Genomic DNA, 14,161 nt, shown 5'->3' on the forward strand with positions numbered 1-14,161 from the left:
ATGGTTGCTGAAGAATTCCCTCATTTTGGAGAATACAATAGTTTTCAAGCATGTTCCCGGATGTTCGTGAGTCATATGGCTTGTGTAATACTAATTCACAAAGTCCTGGTTTAAATACCACGAAATGACGTGTATTCTGAGTAGAAGTACTAGACAGCAGCTGGTAAATGGAAGGATGAAATAAATATTCATCTTTTTTAAAAGGTCACTGAACATAAAACTTCCATACTAGACTTAAGAAATATATTCTTAAAAATTATCAAATCAATATGCTCTTGTGTATGTGGTATCGCAAAACACAAGAAACGTTTTCAAAAATGCTTATTAAATTCATTCATTCATTTCAACTTATTTTCGTGCTTATATCCAATTCAGGTTCAAGCACGCTGTCCTGGACACACACCTCGGCTATCTGGTCCAGTTGGTTAGTTGTTAGTGGTTAGTGAGAGAGAAGAGGGTATAGTGGTCTTACACCTACTCAATGACTCGCTCTGTGTGGGAGCCGGTACCGGGCTGCGAACCTAGTACCTAACAGCCTTATGTCCGATGACTTGACCACGACTCTGGTACTCGAAAACTCTATTGACGTTAAGGTTCAGGCATGGCCAGTGATCGAGTGTGGGACAGAAACATTACTTATTAATGGGTCAATTTAGAATTATTTATAAAATGGGGGTAGGGGAACATTTTGATGCGTCGTTCAAATAACCTATAGTATTTATATAAAAAATAGTTTTAGTTACTTTAGTGTGACGCTTATTTTTCACTGGGCAATTCCAAAAAAATTAAATAAAACAATAAAAATTACATAGTTTATATGATCTTAAAAAAAGAGACTAAATGAGGGCAATTCCAGGTGCCTGAAAAGATTAATGGAAAAAAAACAAAAAAATAGTCCAACCTAAACGCATCCGGAACTCGGACCTCCAGCCAGGACCAAAGTGCAGAACCCACCCCAACCAGCCCACCAGCCGACACGGCCCCCAAAGAAGAACACCGACACCAAACCCACCCCAACCAGCCCACCAGCCGACACGGCCCCCAAAGAACACCGACCCCAACCAGCCCACCAGCCGACACGGCCCCCAAAGAAGAACATCGTCATCAAACCCACCCCAACCAGCCCACCAGCCGACACGGCCCCCAAAGAAGAACACCGACACCAAACCCACCCCAACCAGCCCACCAGCCGACACGGTCCCCAAAGAAGAACACCGACACCAAACCCACGCCAACCAGCCCACCAGCCGACACGGCCCCCAAAGAAGAACATCGTCATCAAACCCACCCCAACCAGCCCACCAGCCGACACGGCCCCCAAAGAAGAACACCGACACCAAACCCACCCCAACCAGCCCACCAGCCGTCACGGCCCCCAAAGAAGAACATCGTCATCAAACCCACCCCAACCAGCCCACCAGCCGACACGGCCCCCAAAGAAGAACATCGTCATCAAACCCACCCCAACCAGCCCACCAGCCGACACGGCCCCCAAAGAAGAACACCGACACCAAACCCACCCCAACCAGCCCACCAGCCGACACGGCCCCCAAAGAAGAACACCGACACCAAACCCACCCCAACCAGCCCACCAGCCGACACGGCCCCCAAAGAAGAACACCGACACCAAACCGACCCCAACCACCCCAACCAGCCCACCAGCCGACACGGCCCCCAAAGAAGAACACCGACACCAAACCCACCCCAACCAGCCCACCAGCCGACACGGCCCCCAAAGAAGAACACCGACACCAAACCCACCCCAACCAGCCCACCAGCCGACACGGCCCCCAAAGAAGAACATCGTCATCAAACCCACCCCAACCAGCCCACCAGCCGACACGGCCCCCAAAGAAGAACACCGACACCAAACCCACCCCAACCAGCCCACCAGCCGACACGGCCCCCAAAGAAGAACACCGACACCAAACCCACCCCAACCAGCCCACCAGCCGACACGGCCCCCAAAGAAGAACATCGTCATCAAACCCACCCCAACCAGCCCACCAGCCGACACGGCCCCCAAAGAAGAACACCGACACCAAACCCACCCCAACCAGCCCACCAGCCGACACGACCCCCAAAGAAGAACACCGACACCAAACCCCCAAAGAAGAACATCGTCATCAAACCCACCCCAACCAGCCCACCAGCCGACACGGCCCCCAAAGAAGAACACCGACACCAAACCCACCCCAACCAGCCCACCAGCCGACACGGCCCCCAAAGAAGAACATCGTCATCAAACCCACCCCAACCAGCCCACCAGCCGACACGGCCCCCAAAGAAGAACACCGACACCAAACCCACCCCAACCAGCCCACCAGCCGACACGACCCCAACCAGCCCACCAGCCGACACGGCCCCCAAAGAAGAACACCGTCATCAAACCCACCCCAACCAGCCCACCAGCCGACACGGCCCCCAAAGAAGAACACCGACACCAAACCCACCCCAACCAGCCCACCAGCCGACACGGCCCCCAAAGAAGAACACCGACACCAAACCCACCCCAACCAGCCCACCAGCCGACACGGCCCCCAAAGAAGAACATCGTCATCAAACCCACCCCAACCAGCCCACCAGCCGACACGGCCCCCAAAGAAGAACACCGACACCAAACCCACCCCAACCAGCCCACCAGCCGACACGGCCCCCAAAGAAGAACACCGACATCAAACCCACCCCAACCAGCCCACCAGCCGACACGGCCCCCAAAGAAGAACATCGTCATCAAACCCACCCCAACCAGCCCACCAGCCGACACGGCCCCCAAAGAAGAACACCGACACCAAACCCACCCCATCCAGCCCACCAGCCGACACGACCCCCAAAGAAGAACACCGACACCAAACCCACCCCAACCAGCCCACCAGCCGACACGGCCCCCAAAGAAGAACATCGTCATCAAACCCACCCCAACCAGCCCACCAGCCGACACGGCCCCCAAAGAAGAACACCGACACCAAACCCACCCCAACCAGCCCACCAGCCGACACGGCCCCCAAAGAAGAACACCGACATCAAACCCACCCCAACCAGCCCACCAGCCGACACGGCCCCCAAAGAAGAACACCGACACCAAACCCACCCCAACCAGCCCACCAGCCGACACGGCCCCCACAGAAGAACACCGACACCAAACCGACCCCAACCAGCCCCCAGCCGACACGGCCCCCAAAGAAGAACACCGACACCAAACCCACCCCTACCAGTCCACCAGCCGACACGACCCCCAAAGAAGAACACCGACACCAAACCCACCCCAACCAGCCCACCAGCCGACACGGCCCCCAAAGAAGAACACCGACACCAAACCCACCCCAACCAGCCCACACGGCCCCCAAAGAAGAACATCGTCATCAAACCCACCCCAACCAGCCCACCAGCCGACACGGCCCCCAAAGAAGAACACCGACACCAAACCCACCCCAACCAGCCCACCAGCCGACACGGCCCCCAAAGAAGAACATCGTCATCAAACCCACCCCAACCAGCCCACCAGCCGACACGGCCCCCAAAGAAGAACACCGACACCAAACCCACCCCAACCAGCCCACCAGCCGACACGGCCCCCAAAGAAGAACACCGACACCAAACCGACCCCAACCAGCCCACCAGCCGACACGGCCCCCAAAGAAGAACACCGACACCAAACCGACCCCAACCAGCCCACCAGCCGACACGGCCCCCAAAGAAGAACACTGACACCAAACCCACCCCAACCAGCCCAACAGCCGACACGGCCCGCAAAGAAGAACACCGACCCCAACCAGCCCACCAGCCCACTAGCCGACACGGCCCCCAACAACCGACACCAAACCCACCCCAACCAGCCCACCAGCCGACACGGCCCCCAAAGAAGAACACCGACACCAAACCCCAACCACCCCAACCAGCCCACCAGCCGACACGGCCCCCAAAGAAGAACATCGACACCAAACCCACCCCAACCAGGGCACCAGCCGACAAGGCCCCCAAAGAAGAACACCGACACCAAACCGACCCCAACCAGCCCACCAGCCGACACGGCCCCCAAAGAAGAATACCGACACCAAACCCACCCCAAGCAGCCCACCAGCCGACACGGCCCCCAAAGAAGAACCCCGACACCAAACCCACCCCAACCAGCCCACCAGCCGACACGGCCCCCAAAGAAGAACACCGACACCAAACCGACCCCAACCAGCCCCCAGCCGACACGGCCCCCAAAGAAGAACACCGACACCAAACCCACCCCTACCAGTCCACCAGCCGACACGGCCCCCAAAGAAGAACACCGACATCAAACCCACCTCAACCAGGGCACCAGCCGACAAGGCCCCCAAAGAAGAACACCGACCTCAAACCCACCCCAACCAGGGCACCAGCCGACACTGCCCCCAAAGGAGAACACTGACATCAAACCCACCCTAACCAGGGCACCAGCCGACAAGGCCCCCAAAGAAGAACACCGACATCAAACCCACCCCAACCAGGGCACCAGCCGACAAGGCCCCCAAAGAAGAACACCGACACCAAACCCACCCCTACCAGTCCACCAGCCGACACGGCCCCCAAAGAAGAACACCGACATCAAACCCACCTCAACCAGGGCACCAGCCGACAAGGCCCCCAAAGAAGAACACCGACCTCAAACCCACCCCAACCAGGGCACCAGCCGACACTGCCCCCAAAGGAGAACACCGACATCAAACCCACCCTAACCAGGGCACCCGCCGACAAGGCCCCCAAAGAAGAACACCGACACCAAACCCACCCCAACCAGCCCACCAGCCGACACGGCCCCCAAAGAAGAACACCGACACCAAACCGACCCCAACCAGCCCACCAGCCGACACGGCCCCCAAAGAAGAACACCGACACCAAACCCACCCCAACCAGCCCACCAGCCGACACGGCCCCCAAAGAAGAACACCGACACCAAACCCACCCCAACCAGCCCACCAGCCGACACGGCCCCCAAAGAAGAACACCGACACCAAACCCACCCCAACCAGCCCACCAGCCGACACGAACCCCAAAGAAGAACACCGACACCAAACCAACCCGAACCAGCCCACCAGCCGACACGGCCCCCAAAGAAGAACACTGACACCAAACCCACCCCAACCAGCCCAACAGCCGACACGGCCCGCAAAGAACACCGACCCCAACCAGCCCACCAGCCCCAGCCGACACGGCCCCCAACAACCGACACCAAACCCACCCCAACCAGCCCACCAGCCGACACGGCCCCCAAAGAAGAACACCGACACCAAACCGACCCCAACCACCCCAACCAGCCCACCAGCCGACACGGCCCCCAAAGAAGAACATCGACACCAAACCCACCCCAACCAGGGCACCAGCCGACAAGGCCCCCAAAGAAGAACACCGACACCAAACCGACCCCAACCAGCCCACCAGCCGACACAGCCCCCAAAGAAGAACACCGACACCAAACCCACCCCAACCAGCCCACCAGCCGACACGGCCCCCACAGAAGAACACCGACACCAAACCGACCCCAACCAGCCCCCAGCCGACACGGCCCCCAAAGAAGAACACCGACACCAAACCCACCCCTACCAGTCCACCAGCCGACACGGCCCCCAAAGAAGAACACCGACATCAAACCCACCTCAACCAGGGCACCAGCCGACAAGGCCCCCAAAGAAGAACACCGACCTCAAACCCACCCCAACCAGGGCACCAGCCGACACTGCCCCCAAAGGAGAACACCGACATCAAACCCACCCTAACCAGGGCACCAGCCGACAAGGCCCCCAAAGAAGAACACCGACATCAAACCCACCCCAACCAGGGCACCAGCCGACAAGGCCCCCAAAGAAGAACACCGACAGCAAACCCACCCCTACCAGTCCACCAGCCGACACGGCCCCCAAAGAAGAACACCGACATCAAACCCACCTCAACCAGGGCACCAGCCGACAAGGCCCCCAAAGAAGAACACCGACACCAAACCGACCCCAACCAGCCCACCAGCCGACACGGCCCCCAAAGAAGAATACCGACACCAAACCCACCCCACCCCAAAGAAGAACACCGACACCAAACCCACCCCAACCAGCCCACCAGCCGACATGGCCCCCAAAGAAGAACACCGACACCAAACCGACCCCAACCAGCCCCCAGCCGACACGGCCCCCAAAGAAGAACACCGACACCAAACCCACCCCTACCAGTCCACCAGCCGACACGGCCCCCAAAGAAGAACACCGACATCAAACCCACCTCACCCCCAAAGAAGAACACCGACCTCAAACCCACCCCAACCAGGGCACCAGCCGACAAGGCCCCCAAAGAAGAACACCGACACCAAACCCACCCCTACCAGTCCACCAGCCGACACGGCCCCCAAAGAAGAACACCGACATCAAACCCACCTCAACCAGGGCACCAGCCGACAAGGCCCCCAAAGAAGAACACCGACCTCAAACCCACCCCAACCAGGGCACCAGCCGACACTGCCCCCAAAGGAGAACACCGACATCAAACCCACCCAAACCAGGGCACCCGCCGACAAGGCCCCCAAAGAAGAACACCGACATCAAACCCACCCCAACCAGGGCACCAGCCGACAAGGCCCCCAAAGAAAAACACCGACATCAAACCCACCCCAACCAGGGCACCAGCCGACAAGGCCCCCAAAGAAGAACACCGACATCAAACCCACCCCTACCAGGGCACCAGCCAACAAGGCCCCCAAAGAAAAACACCGACATCAAACCCACCCCAACCAGGGCACCAGCCGACACTGCCCCCAAAGAAAAACACCGACATCAAACCCACCTCAACCAGGGCACCAGCCGACAAGGCCCCCAAAGAAGAACACCGACCTCAAACCCACCCCAACCAGGGCACCAGCCGACAAGGCCCCCAAAGAAGAACACCGACACCAAACCCACCCCTACCAGTCCACCAGCCGACACGGCCCCCAAAGAAGAACACCGACATCAAACCCACCTCAACCAGGGCACCAGCCGACAAGGCCCCCAAAGAAGAACACCGACCTCAAACCCACCCCAACCAGGGCACCAGCCGACACTGCCCCCAAAGGAGAACACCGACATCAAACCCACCCTAACCAGGGCACCCGCCGACAAGGCCCCCAAAGAAGAACACCGACATCAAACCCACCCCAACCAGGGCACCAGCCGACAAGGCCCCCAAAGAAAAACACCGACATCAAACCCACCCCAACCAGGGCACCAGCCGACAAGGCCCCCAAAGAAGAACACCGACATCAAACCCACCCCTACCAGGGCACCAGCCAACAAGGCCCCCAAAGAAAAACACCGACATCAAACCCACCCCAACCAGGGCACCAGCCGACACTGCCCCCAAAGAAAAACACCGACATCAAACCCACCCCAACCAGGGCACCAGAGCAGGCCCTACTTTTAGCCTGTGAAAATGGACACTTGTATGTGGCGTCGCAAAACACAAAAAAAAAAAAGGTCTTCAAAAATGCTTATTAAATGTCGCAGGCCCTAGGTTTAGCGCGTGAACATGGACACCGCGTTTGGTTAATCCGCAAACCTGTAACACGTCTGGATCAAGTCATAAAGAGTGAAACTCAAGTCTGTGAGCTTTAAACGGGGATATAACGTCTAAGAATAGATTACAGTTTGCCTTGATAACCGTTATTTTTCAGACGAATGTGCGTTTTCGAATTATGATAAGTATTTTGGGGTATTACAAAAATCCGGATAACCATAAACCTCGGATGTAAGAAAATTAATAATGTAAACAATAAAATATAAATAACTTCTAATTTTAATTATCAAAACGGCTCTGTAAAATGTATGCCATTCTCTCAACTTGTTGAGAAGGGGTTGCAGAATAAATCCTGATATCTCAACGTTCTGAATTGAAGTGTGTGGCATAGCCTCTCCTGCCCATGTTGAGACGTCAGTACAGTGCTCCATCACTAGTGTATCATGTATCAAAGGTCGTGGTACGTGATGTCCGTCTGTGTAGAAATGCAGAATTGAAGTGTGTGGCATAGCCTCTCCTTCCCATGTTGAGAGGTCAGTACAGTGTTTCATCACTAGTATATCTTGTATCAAAGGTCGTGGTACGTGCTGTCCGTCTGTGGAGATATGCAGAATTGAAATGTGTGGCATAGCCTCTCCTGCCCATGTTTAGACGTCAGTACATTGCTTCATCACTAGTGTATCATGTATCAAAGGTTGTGGTGCGTGTTGTCCGTCTGTAGAGAAATGCAGAATTGAAGAAGTGGGTGGCATGGTCTCTCCTGCTCATGTTGAGACTTCAGTACAGTGCTCCATCACTAGTGTATCATGTATCAAAGGTTGTGATACGTGATGCTTGTCTGTTGAAATATGCAGAATTGAAGAAGTGGGTGGCATGGTCTCTCCTGCTCATGTTGAGACGTTATTGCAGTGCTACAAAGCTGAAAATCTGTTAAATTTAGTTAAAATAAGTTAGGGAACACTAACATTTTGATTTTATGTTTCTGTATTTAATAGGTAACTCAATTAAACATTATGAGAATAACTTTAATAGCTATCTAACTCTTCAAATTGTCAAAAGATAGACATTTTTATACCGCCCATAGCAATTTAGGGAACATCATATTTTTATTTAAAAACACCAAATGTCAATTTGCAGGTTTCGAACCTACTGCTCCGATTTGACAGTCCAGTGTCTTACCCTCTCGACTAGAAAGGATTTTACGGAACATAAAATCTTTTTAAAAATCCAAACCAAATATATTTTAATACTAATAAGGTTTGTATGTTATGCTTTTAAATGTGTGGCTCTTGCTTTGGTTGACTGTGATATAAAAAAACAAAAACATGCTGCATCTCATTTGTTTTAATATGCAGTGATTAACATATTGACCCATGATGAACGCACCATATTTTCATAAATACTGCGACATGTAGAAAACAAAAACATGTTGCATCTCATTTGTTTTAATATGCAGTGATTAACATATTGACCCATAATGAACGCACCATATTTTCATAAATACTGCGACATCTAGAAAACAAAAAACATTCGGTACTTTTAATTGTTGTATTACATGTATAAACTAACTTTAAAATATGTGAATACAATTATTGTATGAAGTTTGGGATAACAAGCTGACTCACAACAACTGACAACAATCAAATGTAGATCGTGTATTACAATGAAACAAATATATAAACTAGTTCTGTTACGTTTCAATGTGGGTCAGTACATACACCAAATCATAATGGTGAATTGTCAACGAAAAGATCAAGTATGAACAATAGTAAAATATATAAACTAGTTCTGTTACGTTTCAATGTGGGTCAGTACATACACCAAATCATAATGGTGAATTGTCAACGAAAAGATCAAGTATGAACAATAGTAAAATACGTAACAAATTAATGCATACACAGTGCTTTAAATCAATCTCTACATTTCTTATATGTGTTGCATTGGGATGTTATTGTGCACCTTTTAGTTTATTTAGTAAAACCTTATTTTGCTAAGCAACAAAAACAATTATTGTGAAAAGTTCTGTTGCAACTTAACACAGTTATTATAATTTAATGTGTCCCTTACATTATCAGGAATCACCTCTAGCCTAAGTTGAAATTATTAACTTTACTAGTAGTTATGTTTTTTTCCAATTTCTCAGTTAATCCTGAGTTTTCAATGTATTGGTAATTTCTGCTTTTATGTTAATTTTATGCAAAGGTTTAAAGTTTGTTTTGTTTGACGACCCCACTAGAGCACATTGATTTTAGTTAATCATCGACTATTGGATGTCAAACATTTAGTAATTCTGACACGTCGTCCTCAGAGGAAACCCGCTACATTTGTCCTAATGCAGCAAGTGATATATTATATGCACTTTTCTGTAGACAGGAAAGCACATACCATAGCCTTTGACCAGTTGTGGTGCACTGGTTGGAATGACAAAAACCCCCATTCACTTGAATGGATCCGCTGATGTGATTCGATCCTGCGACGCAAGTACCTCAAGCGTGCATTTGAACCGACTGAGTTAAATCCCGCCCACTAATTTTATGTAAATATAACTGCTTAAAACATTTCAGACCAATCATATCTCAACCTCGTCGTATATAAAACATAGGAATAGCCACTAATATCGTGAATGTATCCCAGTTTGAAGCCAAGATATTGCATTTCCTATTTTAGTAGGTTCATGGTGGCCATCGTGAATTCATATGTAATATTTCATAGATCAACGGTAAAAGTTACATTCATCCAATGAAATAGAGGTTTAATCATTTATAAATAGCACTGCCACGTATACAGCTAGAAGCTGAAATAATAATATTTTGTAGAATTTCGTTAGAGTTTGTTGGTTATATTAGCAGACAATGTCATATTGAATTTATTTTATAACTAACTAAAACACTTCAAAAGTAACACCTATCAATTGTTATACATATAAAACATAGGAGTAGCTATTAATAGTATGAATGCACCTCAATTAGAAGTCTAGACATTACATTTCATCTTTTAATATATATGTGGTGCCCATCTGGAATTAAGGAAATATTAGTTGGAAACATATTTTGTTTCCAAATCAACATCCTCAAATTATATAAGATCAATCGAGTTGCCACTTTAGGCACAAAATGCCCTGGAAAGTACTTTTTCATATGTATGGACTAATCCAATATTGATGACATCAGTGCTCATACTACACAATCTTTAAAACCAAATTACTACCTTTTCCACTAATGATATTTTTCTACATTTTTAATATATTATTCCAGACTAACACTGTTAGTTTCATTACTTTTGGAATTTGTGATGGATGTACCATATATTTGGACATAGATTGCCTGGACTATAGTGTTTCATTTATCAAAGGTCATGGTACGTGTTGTCCGTCTGTTGAGAAATGCAGAATTGAAGTAGGTGGCATGGTCTCTCCTGCCCATGTTGAGACGTCAGTTTATGTAGAATCCTCTGATAGGCAATAGGAGGTGTGATTTAGCTCAGTCGGTTGAATGTTTGCTTGAGGTGTGTGCATCGCAAGATCAAACCACCTCGGTGGATCCATTCAACTGATTGGGGGTTTTCTCGTTCCAACCAGTGCACAACAACTGGACAAAGGCCGTTTATGTATTTTCCTGTCCATGGGAAAGTGTATGTAACCCTCACTCGGTTGAAGTAATGTGAACAACAACACCTCGGCGTAGGTTCAGCCATTTTTATTCAAGAGAATAAAAAAAAACGTAGAGAAAAACCTAAAATACATAAAAACAAGCATCCTTAATATTTAGTTTGTAACACATATGGATGCGAGACAATATATAAAAAGTACAATTTACGCGTCGTCGCGTGCACACATAAAAAACAATACAATTTCCTCACCAGAACATCTTGTTCAGCTCGCACCAAACACAGCACTCGTATATATATATATAAACGAATAAATTACATATATATATATATATATATATATATATATATATATATATATATATATATATATATAAACAATTAACGACTTTGCAGTCTGTTAAGATCTACAGTTTAGTTTTTACTTCATGTAGCTCTACATTTGCATCTCGATGTCCCAAGAAAAAGATGGAAGTGCCCAAGGTGTGGTTATTTTTGGGCGGGAAAAAGATCGGATTTTTACCAGCATGCATTGCTACCTGTCATGACCGGCCTCGGTGGCGTCGTGGCAGGCCATCGGTCTACAGGCTGGTAGGTACTGGGTTCGGATCCCAGTCGAGGCATGGGATTTTTAATCGAGATACCGACTCCAAACCCTGAGTGAGTGCTCCGCAAGGCTCAATGGGTAGGTGTAAACCACTTGCACCGACCAGTGATCCATAACTGGTTCAACAAAGGCCATGGTTTGTGCTATCCTGCCTGTGGGAAGCGCAAATAAAAGATCCCTTGCTGCCTGTCGTAAAAAGAGTAGCCTATGTGGCGACAGCGGGTTTCCTCTAAAAACAGTGTCAGAATGACCATATGTTTGACGTCCAATAGCCGATGATAAGATAAAAAAATCAATGTGCTCTAGCGGCGTCGTTAAATAAAACAAACTTTACTTTGCTACCTGTCATGTGTCAGTGTTCAGTCAAGCGTAACTGTCACTAACTTCACGTGCCCTGATCTCACACCCAACTGCATAAAACACAACACAGCTAACCAACTGATAGACAACTGATAAAATAATTATGCAACCTGTCGTGACACTACTAAAAAGTGTAACTGAAATAAATGTAGGATATATAAATATTAACAATAAGTATTAATATAATATTCATATGCGATAGTTATCATTAATTACAAAACTACCCCTGGTTACATACTTCCCCTCTTGAAGGAAAAATGTCTCATGGCATTTAGTCTCTGCAGAAACTATTAGACAGTTGATCCTAATAAGATAAGAAAATTGGTCTAAAATTATGTACAAGTTTAAATTGGTAACCAGTTACATCCAGGTGTTCATATTAATCGTCGACGCCTGAACCTATTGCTATGTTAACAATATGCTAACAGCAATGTTATTCAGTACTCCTGTAAAAAAAAACCAAGATAAAACATTCACATTAGCTCTGATACTCATAATAATAAAATGCATACAGGTAAGTTCCTGTGATGAAAACATCAAAGGATTAATATTTCCCAATCATAAAAATAAGTTTTGTGAAATAGAACACATTTTACAATGTGATACCATGATTGCAATGTGCAGCAGCACAATCCAACACAATCAAAAGATGAAATCTTCAATTCTCCCATCCGAGAGCATCAACCATAATCACCTTAAAAACAGTTAATACTGATACATTATATACACATTATAAAATATGACTGACACACAATCTAAACAAACACTTCATCGTGTACCTGTTGGCAATAAACCCAGTCTCCAAATCTATCGGGAGGTTTTCGATTCCGCTGGGAACGTCTATTCACTTGTTCTGGAGTTTCCAGAGATTCTGCTGCTACGACATCCCCCACAGTCGAGTGTTCCTCGTCCAAGATACTTTTACGTCTCTGGAAACTGTCAATCACCAGCTCCCTAGAAGTATCCTCTTCTAGTTGAATTGATGTCTCCAAAGATACTGGCACTGTTCTTCTTCGCTGGGGAATAACATACTTCACGTATGTCTGAGAACTGTTGCTTCCTGAACTGGAAGACTCGGAACTCGACACAGACTCAACTCTTGTTCGATTCCTGACCAGACGCGTAGGTTTAACCTTGCGGTTAACTTCAACAAGTTCCTCAGGTGGTAAAGCATTAAAGGGCAGTAACATGTTACGGTGAAGCGTCCGAAAGGGCCCTTTCTTGGTTTCACTCTGTACCCTGTACACTGGAATGTCAATATTTGGAATGTAAGTTACCAAATACGGTTCCTGCTCCCATCTGTCAGCTAGTTTGTGTTTTCCCTTCACACCAACTTTCCTAACCAGCACTCTGTCTCCAATCTCCAACTTGGAATCTTGAACTCGTTTGTCGTATTTCTCTTTATTCTTGTCAGAAGATTTTGTAGCTTCATTTGCTGCTGCTTGAAAGGCAAACTGCATTCTCTTCCGCAGCTTCTGTACGTAAGACTTCTGATCCGGTCGTTCAGGAAAACTGTAAAACAGGATAATGTTTTCATAAAGGGCTTTAGCTGTAGTGTGAGCTGTTTGATTTCAGCATGGTATCGCTTGAGCATATCTAGTGAAATGGTCAGTGATAACCAAAATGTTTTCGTAGCCCCCTTTCGATGTTTCCAAGCTTAAAAAATCCATACAGACGAGTTCCATGGGTCTCGTAGTTTCCACGGGACCTACTCCTGCAGCAGGTCGCACTGGCGTCTTCCGCCTGATACACCGTCCGCAATGCTCCACTCTCCTGTTGATATCAGTTTCAAGACCAGGCCAGTAAAAACGTTGCTTTGCCAACCACAAAGTCTTTTCCTTCCCTTGGTGACCAACATCATCGTGGATACCCTTGAACGCTGTATTCCCGTGCAGCTCTGGTAACACAAGTTGTTTCACCTTTTGTCCATCCAAAGAAGCGTTTCTGTACAGAATACCATTGCCCAACTCCAAATTCTTTCTTTCTCTCAAGTACTTCTGTACAGCTGGAACCTCTCTCCTCATGTCTTCTCCCCTGGGAAACAAATGACTTCTTACAAGATGGACAACTCTGGAAATGGCTCCA

At 48.6% G+C, this 14,161-nt stretch overlaps 1 protein-coding gene across 1 annotated transcript; it reads left to right on the top strand.

The window, feature by feature from the left end:
• Positions 1–7,410, top strand: LOC121382834 (mucin-2-like). The gene is made up of 3 exons (XM_041512460.1): positions 1–66; positions 896–4,262; positions 4,421–7,410. The coding sequence occupies exons 1-3, from the start codon at positions 1–3 to the stop codon at positions 7,408–7,410; spliced, it is 6,423 nt and encodes a 2,140-aa protein (XP_041368394.1).
• Positions 7,411–14,161: the final 6,751 nt, after the last annotated feature.

Source organism: Gigantopelta aegis, chromosome 10 (assembly GCF_016097555.1).
Source record: "Gigantopelta aegis isolate Gae_Host chromosome 10, Gae_host_genome, whole genome shotgun sequence".
NCBI lineage: Eukaryota > Metazoa > Mollusca > Gastropoda > Neomphalida > Peltospiridae > Gigantopelta > Gigantopelta aegis.

Coding starts and splice junctions, on each gene's coding strand:
- LOC121382834 (XM_041512460.1), top strand. CDS start 1: ATGGTTGCTGAAGAATTCCCTCATTTTGGAGAATACAATAGTTTTCAA. Junction 67..895: donor AAGCATGTTCCCGGATGTTC/GTGAGTCATATG, acceptor ACAAAAAAATAG/TCCAACCTAAACGCATCCGG. Junction 4,263..4,420: donor CCAGTCCACCAGCCGACACG/GCCCCCAAAGAA, acceptor CACCCTAACCAG/GGCACCAGCCGACAAGGCCC.